The sequence below is a fragment of the Glandiceps talaboti genome, chromosome 6 (assembly GCF_964340395.1).
Source record: "Glandiceps talaboti chromosome 6, keGlaTala1.1, whole genome shotgun sequence".
Classification (NCBI taxonomy): Eukaryota; Metazoa; Hemichordata; class Enteropneusta; family Spengelidae; genus Glandiceps; species Glandiceps talaboti.
Genome location: NC_135554.1, coordinates 17,256,213 through 17,269,161, shown reverse-complemented (window position 1 = coordinate 17,269,161; position 12,949 = coordinate 17,256,213). Strand labels below are relative to the sequence as shown.

Below are 12,949 nucleotides of genomic sequence, written 5' to 3'. Positions count from 1 at the left end.
TGTTCGTGTAGTTAAAATGAAAACTACTTATTATTTCGATATATACCAGTGTGTTGCTGGTTAGTGGCGATTAATACCCAAGACACGACAGGCAAAGACATTGGTGGGGTTTTTAAACAAAGCAAAAAAAACACTAAGAAATCATGGGGGAAAAATATGAATCGCACGACTAATGGTATAACTATTCCATAAACTGTGATATTAACCCGGCTTAAGAGCCTCGTAGTATCTCGTTCTCTCAAGTATGATCGTGTCTGGAGAACTCACCGTGGGCGTGCCCGTCACTTCCTGTCTGTAGACGATGACGGCCATCAAGGACACCACAAAGCGGATCACCGATACTTGCTTTTTAACCCTCAACGGCTTCCCCTGTTTTGACATCGTCCGCCACTATTATTACCGTTCCCTCGCCGTCAAACCAAAGCAGTTGTTTCCGGCCGCATGACCCCTTCAGATGGTATCTGTCCCGCCCAATCTCAATAGACTTGCATATATTAACCAACTGAAGCCCCTCCTACGCCACGTGAGGAATAAAAGTGGCACCTAACTCCTTGTTGCAACATTGACGAGTTACGACACACACGCGACCCAAGCGTGGATGAAAGTCTCAGCATACATTTTCAGCACAGAAGCAGAACCAGATCTACTTGCGAAGAAAAAACTCTCACCAGTTTATACAGTGCCATCGAAGTGCAGTTCTATAAAGTAACCCACCAGTGAAGAGTGATAAACGGTTTTCCCCAGTGATTATGGAAGTTCGTGTTCCGCATTTGCTACTGTTAGTGACTTTTGCAATGTCAGTTGTCAGAACGTACACCTGTACAGGCTGCGAAGATACGCCCGAATCTCATATCCGACACACACGAAACAATCTGAAACACGAAAGAATACGGGCCATACAGCTCGAAATTTTGGAAAAATTGGGGTTGAAATCCAAACCCAATGTAAGTGACGTTAATATTACAGAGATTGAAAAACGACGAATGCTTCGAGTGTACCAACAAAGTGTACAGGATGTCGACACGAATCAGGTACATGACTTGTACCCAGACGATAATTTTTACGCTAAGAGATTTTACAGTTTTATTGACACAGGTGAGTAATCTTCACTCCTATATTACTATGTAATTAAGATAACCCGAATAAACCGTAATCACAATAATTACCCACCCAATTAATTTTTTTCCTCTCACGTGCCTGAATTGGAAGTGGGGTTTCTGTATACGTTTACGTGTAATATGTTATCGCTATGACTGACTGACTGACTGAAGGAATGTTATTTGTTTTAGTTTGCTATGGTATGCCATCCGTCATTTCTAGGTGTTGAAAGAACTCCCCCTCCCAATCAAAGTGTACTATCAGTATATGTCAAATCCACCGTGTCGATTTGAAGCGCAACTTGAATACTTGAGAGAAAATCATGTTGGAATTATTTGGTATTCGTGACCGTGACAACAAATTGTATCCTCAAAACTCGGGGTTAGAGTTCAAGAGTGCCGTTGGACTGTGGCATGTGATGCCGCATTCATGATAGTCTGTTCCAAATTATCGATAAACTCTTATCGACGTTGCATGTGAAGGGGAACCCATCGATGGGATTCATTGTTAATAGACAAGCAAGGGATTTCGTCACTTATGTTTATCCGTCCCTATTAGCAACATGTTCGTTAAATTCTCAATTAGAACAATGATATTGAAACATTTTAATAAATATAAATGATGTCATGTTTTTGGCAAGTTCGCGGTTTATGAAATTCACATATCCATGAATGTATGAATGTATGTATGAATGTATGTATGTATGTATGTATGTATGTATGTATGTATGTATGTATGTATGTATGTATGAAAAAAATTCACATCGTTGTCCTGTCTGATTCCATAAGCTACAATAAGGTGTTGGCGCATACAGCATTTAATTCTATTGTCACCAAATTAGCCTTCGAGCTACGTGGTTATAATGCGTACAGTCGTGCAACGTTTCCAATTGTGTTCCAAAAAATACCAATACCGACTTTCCGCCAGTTTAGCCGCAGTATTGTAGCAACCAGGCGACTCAAACATATTGTTGATCAACAAGTGGTTAAGGCAACACCGGTCAATAAATGTTTTCATGTAGTATCGGAAATAGAAACTTGGCTATTCACTAGGCTAATATTTATTTACTCTAAAGCTGTTTGCTTAAAAAGATGTTCTATTTTTAAATTTGCAGTGTAGTCTCCCAACTGATCCGATCAATACTTCCCAAAGACCGGAAGTTCTTTTGATCTCACCGGCATGGACATGGCAGAACACCTGCATATTCTCTTGACTTAATAAAAAAAATTGTCACATTTTTCAGTTCTATAAGTCAAAACATTTTTTTTAAAATGACTACTAGTTACACTTTTGAGTTCTGTATTCTCCACAAAAATCAGTCTATGATATGATCATTGACATGACCGTTAACCCAAAGTTGTGGACATATATAGTAGGAAGTCAAGGTCTCTGTCAACTCAATGAACGCTTTGCTGTCTTTAGATCCGAGGTCATTGTCGCCCTTTTTACCACTACTTTTGACAATTTCAGTTTTGTCGATAACGGACGCGCGTCAATTGTACTGCTTTGCAGACCTCTCCATATTTAACGACTACAAGTGCCTTGAACTTTACCCGAGTTACGACGGCAGTGGAGAATAATGGTGACAACTCGAGTTCGTCGATAAAACAAGTACTAAGTAGTATATAACGTACCGCACTTCAACAGTTAATGAAACTTTTGAACAGGAAAATACTGACGTATACGTATAAATGGTTACCATAACGCTATATTTAAAAAGGTGAACAGCATTCCGTCGAATTTGGCCCAAAATATTCAAAAAGGCGGACCCAAAGAGGTCCCAGGTAGTTAGCGTTATATTCGGCAAACATATCCCCACAATTTTAACGTCAAATGTAAATTCAATCATTAATGTTAAATTGTTGTATTCTGTTTTATTTGGCAGGCATCACACCACCGAAAGTAGACGAAGAGGACTGGACCGATGCCACAACAGCACAACGCTTTTACTTTGATTTAGACATACCTTCACAGCCGCAATCGAATCACAAAGTACACGCAGCTAAACTGAAACTTTACAAAGAACGAGTCCAGGACATACCAAATCATTTGAACGGTCTGATACAGGTAGACGTGTATTTACTCTTAGAACCACCAAGGGAGGGTAAGGATACTTTAAAGCGAGTGATAGACACCAAACTTATATCCTTGTTTGAACCAGGGTGGGAAACATTTCATATTGGTCAAGCCGCTGAAAGTTGGTTGTCTAGACCAAAGCACAACTATGGTATCGAAATCTCCTGCAATGAAGAGAACATTAAGGACTATGTAACCTTCGCTGGGGGCAAAAATTTCCAACTTGAAAACGACATTGACGAAGAGGAAGACCACAGACCAATGCTTAACCTCCAAGTCCAAGAAGTTCCTTCGTTGTCGCGAAGACGTCGATACGCGCATGACGACGAGAATTGCGAAAAAGATGATCGCTGTTGTCGTTTTCCATTAAAGGTGACGTTCAAAGACATAGATTGGGACGACTGGATAGTAGCACCAGAGAGTTACGAGGCGTTTTACTGCGATGGTTCTTGCCCTCATAATCACAGACCAGCCAGTGTACATGCACTCATCAAATCTCACATGAACATATTTAGTCGTGGGGCATCACCTAAGCCTTGCTGCACTCCAAAGGTACTCAGTGCACTGACATTACTGCACTACGACAGCACGGGAAAACTTTCTGTCACCGCCTTTTCTGATATGGTAGTGGACCAGTGTGCTTGCTCATAAAAGAAAATAATGTAAACTTCTTGGTTTTTTTAAAAAATGGGAACATTTGTCACATCCAATTCTCCAAATTCATTGATTAATATAAAATACCTTACTCTAAATATAGACCGCATGATGGTTTTTTAAGCTACATTGTTTTGCACGATGACAGCATATTCATTTTGTAGTAACCAAGATAAAGTTTCAGACCCAGAGTGATTTGTTGACTAGTACAAACATATACCAGTCTTTAAATGACGTAGGCCATGCTATTCACTTACTGTCGATTGGCCCGAATTCACAATTATTAACGACTCTTAGAGAGAACTTGACCTCGGCACGCAAGCATTCCCGTAAAATATTCTATCATCAAATGAAATGAATATGAATTTACACTAAAGATGGCGTCAGCTTTTTTTGAATGCAGACGGACGTATAAGCATATGTGATCACTTTGATACGACTTGTCCGTCACTTTATTTATGTAATTTATTTGTGGGTATTTATTATTAAGAGGTGCTATATGTCGCAAAGATGTCATTTTTTGTATAAGTACGACAAGAAGACATAGTCTTCAAGAATTAAAACCCTATTGTAATAGTATGTATTATATTTTGTCAATAAAATTTCATGCTTCTTTGTCAAATTTTACAAACTGAAATATGCAATATATATATTGAGCTGTGAATTGTAAGTGTTGTTAATACATATGCATATATAGGTTGACCTTGAGCCGAGTATTCAGCCGTATAATTTGTCTCGACATAGTGTTATCTGACGTTTGTCTGGAATATCACTTTAAAAAAACGAAGAACAGTTCTCTTGTATATATATATATATATATATATATATATATATATATATATATATATATATATATATATATATATATATATATATATATCGTGTCCAATTGAACACTTTTTATTTATATGTGGAACACATTTCCAACGCTTGTATTAAAAAAATCTTGCACCTCATAATTAGTTGTTGAATGAATATTTTCACTAAGAATGCATAAAAGAGAAGCGTCTGTTGTGGATGTTTGCAGTGTGGTCCCACACCCTATTTATATATGTGCGGAATGTGAGTGCTATTGTTAGATGTGTACTTGCCATTACTGTATCAGTGCATCGAGTCTGAATGAAGACAACCTCTAACATGTATTGTCAACGAATCCTATAAAAAATCATCTGGGAGAAAATACCAGTGGCTTTTGACACAACATGTTTCAGAGTGAACTTTGCATGCGTTGTCGATCTAATGTTCATTCGTCCAATGGTGCAACGCAATGATACTAACTCGAAAGTAATTCGAAATGAATTTATGCAAATAATATATATATAGACGATGAAACATTTTTGTATACATAAGACAGAAATAAAAACAACAACAGCGTTTGTTTCCAATAACGTGACGTCAGAAAATAGGGATTCTTTTCATTTATTTTTTTTAGGTTGCTTCGACGACAAAACAAGGTATTCTTTGATCACAATACTTCTGTGCTAGTTTGTGTGCCCGTCTGAACACACACACATACACCACAGTTTACTGTATTCTACACCACACAAAATTACACTTGTTTCTGTGATCGCGCAGGTTCACTCACTGCGAAAGAAGACACGGTGTCTTCTTTCGCGGTGAGTGACTGCGCGATCACAGAAACAAGTGTATTTTTACCCCTTTCATATATAGTTGGCTAAATACGTCAATATTAACGATATATCGACATTTCATTGTATTCTGATATAAATATTCTGAGACATAACTCGAGAAACAAATGCCTGTGACACACACACACACACATACACACACACACACACACACACACACTGTCTGTCTGTCTGTCTGTGTCTGAAGACGAATGAAAGCTCGCACATTATACTAAAAATTACGGTTTAGCGTTACAGTTACGCAACTACTCACTTAAGTTTTAGTTGCGTAATTGTAACGATACCACGTGCATATGATGCAATGGTGATGAAACAAATGACATGGCACAAAACTGACCATTAGATAAAACCAGTAGAATACAGTAAACCTAGTGTATATTGTTGTCGAGGGCGATTTTACTTGACTACCTCTGTAGTTGATAGGATTTCTTTAATTTTGTTCCGTAATTTTAGTATGATATGCTTGTGTTTTCATTTGTCCTTTACAGTGAGATAACCACGTGTGTGTGTGTGAGGGGGGGGGGGGGGGGGGTATTGCGAAATCCCACAGGGTGGTATTGCGTTACAACTCCCTGCCAAAAATACATATACCAGCGACCCATACTTTACTATTACGTTGCAATCCTGATGTTACAGCATATCATAGTAACATACACTAACATCAAAATCGTCATCAAATGGTCTTATAAAACCAGTAAGTTTTTGCTTATTTGGTGACATCATTACATTATCACAGCATGTAATCATAGTTACAAATTGGACAGCTTATCGAGGGTGACGACACTAGTAGAAGAGAAAACGTGTGAATACCCCAGTATGCAAGTTATTGTTCGTGTTCTGTTTCATAGTCCAAACCAACTACATGTATATCATCACATTAAGTTTATGTCTATCTAGCTCTGGAAATATGAGCTCCGTTCACTTTGACACGTCTTCGTTCCATCTCCATGAAGACGTGTCGGGGAGAACGGAGTGCATATTTTCAAGGCTAGTCGACTTCAGTCGAAACTTGGGCTTCTGTCACAGATCAGGCCAATCTAAATACAACGATATCTATGATTTCAGGCTTAGTTGACCACACGTTACCACGATAGCGTATTGTTCCCTGCCAAATTAATTTCGTGTCTCTGGAGGCGGGAGGGGTGATGCAATTATCTTCATCTATTACACGGATAAGTTCATATCATCAGTCGTAAATCTGTCATGTACAAATTGTGTGAGTCATCCAGAAAAAACAATCTTGCGTTTGGACATCAACCGTGATACTTTCTTCCAATATTGACTTCTGCAGTTCGTAACATCAGTGACAAACGCTGGTTGAGGAGCTGATACATGTACAATTGTCGGCTGAGGGGCTGGAGTAACTGTCAACCATGAATACCGAGATCAACTTTGATAAAAAAAAAACTTTTCAAGACGTTTACATGTGCGTTCGTATAATCGTATTTCAATAATGATCAGGTGACCCTTTGTGGTAACTGTCTCCAAGGTCAGCACAATCACAAGATACCGCATCAATATCGGCAGGGGTCGAAACTTTGAAGAAAAAAACTTCTCTTGCGCACTGGACAAACACACAAAATAAAAAGTACTTGCCCGAATCAAAAGTACTCGTCCAGTCCACAGTTTTATACATATAATTGTCTGTGGTTTACATATACACAGTGTCAAACAATTGATTTTCTTGTCCATTTGTTTATTGTCAACAAATATAACTTCGAAAGTTTCTCCAGGTACTGAAAAATGTCCATAATAAACAGGAGTCTTAGACAATATTAATTTTCGTGACCCAATTAATATTCGTACTATAATAGCATAACATGAAATATTTTGCTCACTTACTGTAAGAAGTAGAGTTGTTTAAATAATCACATAATATTGTGACATATGTTAATATGAACCATTTTCCAATATTTACATAAAATATAATTTTTTTGTTTCAACACACGTACAATTTAAATATTAAAAATTAACAATTTTGTTCCAACACTGACATTTCCTTGTAATCATATCAGTATACTTTCTTTTCCTTCCACTTGCACAATAATCTACTATCTTTCTGTAATATTCGTTTATTTTTTTTCCAAGTATTATTTTCAAATGAAATTGCGACAAAATTTGCAGTTGATTCAATCACCCAAAACCTAAAAAAAAAACATGCAAGAAATTGACCAGTAGTTAACACCATAGTACGTCAGCCTCTTGTCATTGTACGTAGGTGTGTTTTCCATCGTCGTATTAAAACAGCACCGTCCAAAACGCATCAACCTAGATCATTTGACATTGTCGCGGAAGAAATAACAGTTCTGCTGTTTGCGAGAATGATGTTTTCATGATAGAGTAGACGAGGAACGTAACATTGTATATCAAGGACAAGTTAGTCTAGGTTGCTTTGAAGACTGGTAAGACTAGAAAGACGCGTTCTCATTATTACTACATATGTTATTAATAGTTTTTCAGACTTGTTGACAGCATGGTCCGATCATACGATGTAACCAAAATCCTATCAGACACGTTCATAACACAAAAGCTTTGCTTATTTCTCTGGCCTTTTTTTGTCTCCTCAGATGTGTTAGTTTTAATGGGCAGTCAATGTATTGTCAGTTCTGGCTACGGTTTTGAGAACTAGTGGACACAGCCACGTACAGTATACTTGATCATAATCATAAGAAACTGACAGCCCGTTTTCGAAACAACTGAAACAAGTTGCCCTAGCATCAGTTGTCCAGGACAAGTAAAGGGTCGCTATTTCGAGCATTAGTGTACTGCACCCTAGTCTATCTGCTAGACCTCGGATGTTCTTCCGATATAATACGACACACGCCCGAACATCGCTATCGAGGATGGAACATCCAAGGTCTAGCAAATGTCATCAGGATATACTAGTAAATAACTGCCAATCAGAGAACCGTATTAGCGACAAGCACAAACAGAGGACAATAGCTAATTTTCATGCATATTAATCTTAAGGAGGGGCTTGTAAAAATAACCACCAATGCTTTAACTGAAATGTGTGAATGACAACGTCAAACACTCATCAAACTCACAATTACCATAAACCGATAAGACATAGTAATGACGTAAATGTGTTTGTCAACACCTGCATGCAGAGATTGAATATATTAAAGTATATATATATATATATGCATACATGGCCCAACCCACCGCTCAATGTAATCTCAATGGAATGTCCGGTCTGAAAATGACATTCGCTAGACTGTTCGGGCAAGCCCTCACTGCGAACTTCGTTCGCAGTATCGAAAGAAAGCCCGAACGTCTAGCAGCAAGACTAACTGCACCCAAGAAACTAAATCAACATTTAAAAGTGGTTTCCCCACCCAGAATCATGACCAGACGGTTTAAGGCTAATTCTGGACATGAGTGGCGTAAGGGAGCTTTCAGTATTTATAGGGGGAGGGTCGGAGGAAATCACACATGGTCTGCTATTGAAGTAAAACATGACCCTCCCCATATTCTCCATTTTCAAAAAGTGACCCTCCCCTTTGTCCCATTCTGTAAAAAATGACCCTCCCCATGACAATTGCATATAGTAAACACTAATCAATATTCCCATTTGAAGTATACATACAAATTAAATGATTTTGACTCTGTTTTAGAAAGCAATATTTGTACAGATAAAGTGACAAACAATAAAGGGTTTATGACAGTATATTATATTGCAGAAATAATTTATGTTTATTGTTCTATTTACTGATATTTATTTGTTTATTTTTTATGCAGAGTTTAATTTTGCAACGAAGAGGGAGAATACCAGTGTGCAGCACAGATTTGAAAGGCTATACATGAATTTCTTCAATAAAAGAGTGATAAACTTGGCACCGGTTACTATAACTACTGTTAATTATATACATGTAGATATTTTAACAACAACATTCACGGACAGTGTGAGTGATAATGTGAGGTGGTACACTCAATGAAATGCAAGGTTGTTTTTTTAAATTCCTTACAACATATGTATTAAATTGTACTGTGGCATGTAAAGTACTCGTAAAAATAAATGTTGAGTGCTCATCTCACTTTTACATCTCAAAACACACAAAACAAATTGACAATAATTGAATCTTCACTTTGGTCCCAAAACTACGGATTGTAAAGTGTGACCCCTCCCCGCATTATAATGCAAAATATCACCCTCCCCTGAGAACAGGTTTGTAAAATGTGACCCCCCCCCCGATTCATCCGACCCTCCCCCTGTTTAGACCGAAGGCTCCCTAAATGTTCTTACATAATAAATATATAATTACCCATACCATTGAATGACTCCAGTAAGTTCACAGTAAGTTGACAAAGGAGAACCACAGAGATGGCCTCCGTTCCTTATCAGATGGACTCATCTCATGTTGCTATATCCCCAAGACGCAAACGATAGCAAACAATTATCTCTGGTGGGTGATGAATCGTCAACGGGAATACGATGGCTACTGAATACAACCCATTACGATATGCTATGACTGAGAACGAATTTAATCAGGTCATTGACCCCACCAACTGTCTATCTACCTCGGAAACTGGTCATCGTACTTTCAGTGCTCGTCTTGCTGCTAGACGTTCGGGCTTTCTTTCGATACTATAAGCGAACGAAGTTCGCAGTGAGGGCTTGCCCGAACATGTTCCATCCTCGATAGCGATGTTCGGTCGTGTGTCGTATCGTATCGGAAGAACATCCGAGGTCTAGCAGAAAGATTATTTCAGTGCCTGACACAAGTGCTACAATACAATGCAGAATCCGAAGGACGACTCTGAACTTCGAAACGTGATTTTCAAGAATATCTGCACGGGTGACATCGATGAAATTCGTACACTGGAATCCAGCTGAGTAGAAACAAACGGCGTCTGACTCATCAAAATTCTTAATACAACATAGCTGCATTTTATCGCCTCACAGGGCACTCAGGCTTAGTTATTTATGTTTACGAAAACAAACAAACAAACAAACAAACAATAAAATAAAATAAAATAATATAATATAATATAAACAAATAAACAAACGAATAAACAATAAAATAAAATAAACAAACAAACACACAAACAAATATGACAAGCATCAACAAGAGAGTAATCAAATCATTATAAACAACAAGAATTACTATATGTTTTCCTATATGCGAAATGGCCACAAATGTGTGTATGTACAATTGTGACCATTTGGCATATAGGAAAAAACATAGTAATTCTTGTCATTGATAAATTATTTGGAATTACTCTCTTGTGGATGCTTGTCAGTATTTATTTATTTATTTATTTATTTATTTATTGCGTGCTGATTTGCTTATTGAATTATTTATTTTGTTTGTTTGTTTGTTTGTTTGTTTGTTTTCGTAAACATAACTGACTTAGCCTTAGTGCCCTCTGATCGTCTAACACGACAAACATTGGATGATGTAGCTTGTTTTCGTCATCTGTCGAGAAAACAATCTTACCAACGTTGCTACATTTCCTTTGCAGATCATCCCTAAATTCATATACACAGTACAGTAACAACATTTAGGCAATGGATTAAAATGTAACAATTGCATTTTTCTTCTTTTTGTATTGAAAGAGGATAACATGTAACAATGTTAATTACAATTTTGTCATGACAGGCGATAAGATTAGGCAATGAGTATATGATATGTGTCGATGTAGACACTCCAATGTAGCAATGTTAAATTAGTGAGTTAGACTTTTGTTGAGCATCGTTTCTACTCAGCTGATTTCCATTATATATGGTTATGATGTTAATTATTTACGATGTGATAAAGTTGTGTACGTGTATAGTTATGATAGTTTTTAAATGGTCAATATTATTAATGTCGCTATACTGAAAAAAAGGGTTGAGAGTAAAGTACATATGTAGTCTATGTTGTACTTAGCCTATCTGTCACAGTGGACACATAAGAGGGTGATGTATAAACGTGTACGTATCCATATATATTTCCTCGTGTGTGTGTGGGGGGGTGTATGTGTGTGTGTGTGTATGTGTGTGCGTGAGCCCGAGTGTGTATGTGTGTGTTATATGTATGTAGGTAGGTAGGTAGGTACGAACGCACGTACGTACGTACGTACGGTATGTATGTATGTATGTATGTATGTATGTATGTATGTATGTATGTGTGTATGTATGTATGTATGTATGTGTGTGTATGTATGTATGTATGTATGTATGTATGTATGTATGTATCTATCTATCTATCTATCTATCTATCTATCTATCTATCTATCTATCTATCTATCTATCTATCTAATAGCTATCCATGTATGTATGTATCTATCTAGCTAGCTATCTAATATCTATCTATCTATCTATCTATCTATCTATCTATCTATCTATCTATATATCCATCTATCTATCTATCTAATATCTAACTATCTATCTAGCTAGCTATCTATCTATCTATCTATCTATCTATGTAACTTAAGCACAATCAGACAATGGGTTAATTAATTTACGAATGTTTCGACTATCGCTTCTTGTTATCCTGGTCAATGACCGATTTCAATATAAATTATCTACCCTGTCTGCCTTTTTGCCCTCGTCATCCCCTAGGCAGGCTAAATACAGGCAAATTTATAGTGGTATCGATAGCCTTAAGGACATACCTGAGTATTTATCAGTATCGATTAATACAATTCACTCGTTTGACGTTTGGCGGTGTGACAACGAATGTCAATTGGCACTCAAGACATGCCCGTACTTTCTGGGCTACTCTACTTTGACTTATGGTCTGATTTTACGACACATAACAATCCGGCTGTCACACAAAAAAAACTTGAGAAAGGCACTACCAAAGTATGTTGACTATGCAGAATTGAATGTTAGTGCCGTGATATATTTATTTTAGATGGCCAGATTAAAATATTGATTAATAAATCCTCTCTCTCTTTCTCTGTTGGTAGAAAACTGTCTCCCGAACAAGATTGATAGCTTTCAACTTTGTACAGATTTCTGTATTCTACAACACTCTCGTTGGTGTCACACACCACTTGTTTTCACCATTGTCCGATTGAAAGTCGAATTTCGCGCTTTGTGATTTCTTTGTTTTTTTCCATATTATTAGCACAGTATTACCATGGTTGACAACAGCCATTTACTAGTGAAAGTGTGTACTTTGTACACTGTACAAATTTTTTAGATGTACGAAGAGTATAGTTCGACGTTATCATGATGTTGTATTGGAGAAATGGAGTTGGGGAGAGAACATACAAAATTAAAAGAGGGAATATATTAATTAAAGGCGCTAGTTGCTGTTCTTGTTGGAGTGGTGGTTATTGTGCTGAAGATGATGATAATAATAAGTATATGTGACAATATATATGTCTGTCTGTCTGTCTGTCTGTCTGTCTGTCTGTCTGTCTGTCTGTCTGACTGACTGTCTGTCTGTCTGTCTGTCTGTCTCACGCTGTTTCTCTCTGTCTCTCTCTCTGTCTCTCCCTCTCTCTCTGTCTGTCTGTCTGTCTGTCTGTCTCTCTCC

The 12,949-nt window shown here is 37.4% G+C and overlaps 1 protein-coding gene across 1 annotated transcript; it reads left to right on the top strand.

The window, feature by feature from the left end:
- The first annotated feature begins 586 nt into the window (after positions 1 to 586).
- LOC144436521 (bone morphogenetic protein 4-like) lies at positions 587 to 4,606 on the top strand. The gene is made up of 2 exons (XM_078125329.1): positions 587 to 1,095; positions 2,984 to 4,606. The coding sequence occupies exons 1-2, from the start codon at positions 750 to 752 to the stop codon at positions 3,823 to 3,825; spliced, it is 1,188 nt and encodes a 395-aa protein (XP_077981455.1). The 5' UTR covers positions 587 to 749; the 3' UTR covers positions 3,826 to 4,606.
- The last annotated feature ends 8,343 nt before the right edge of the window (positions 4,607 to 12,949 follow it).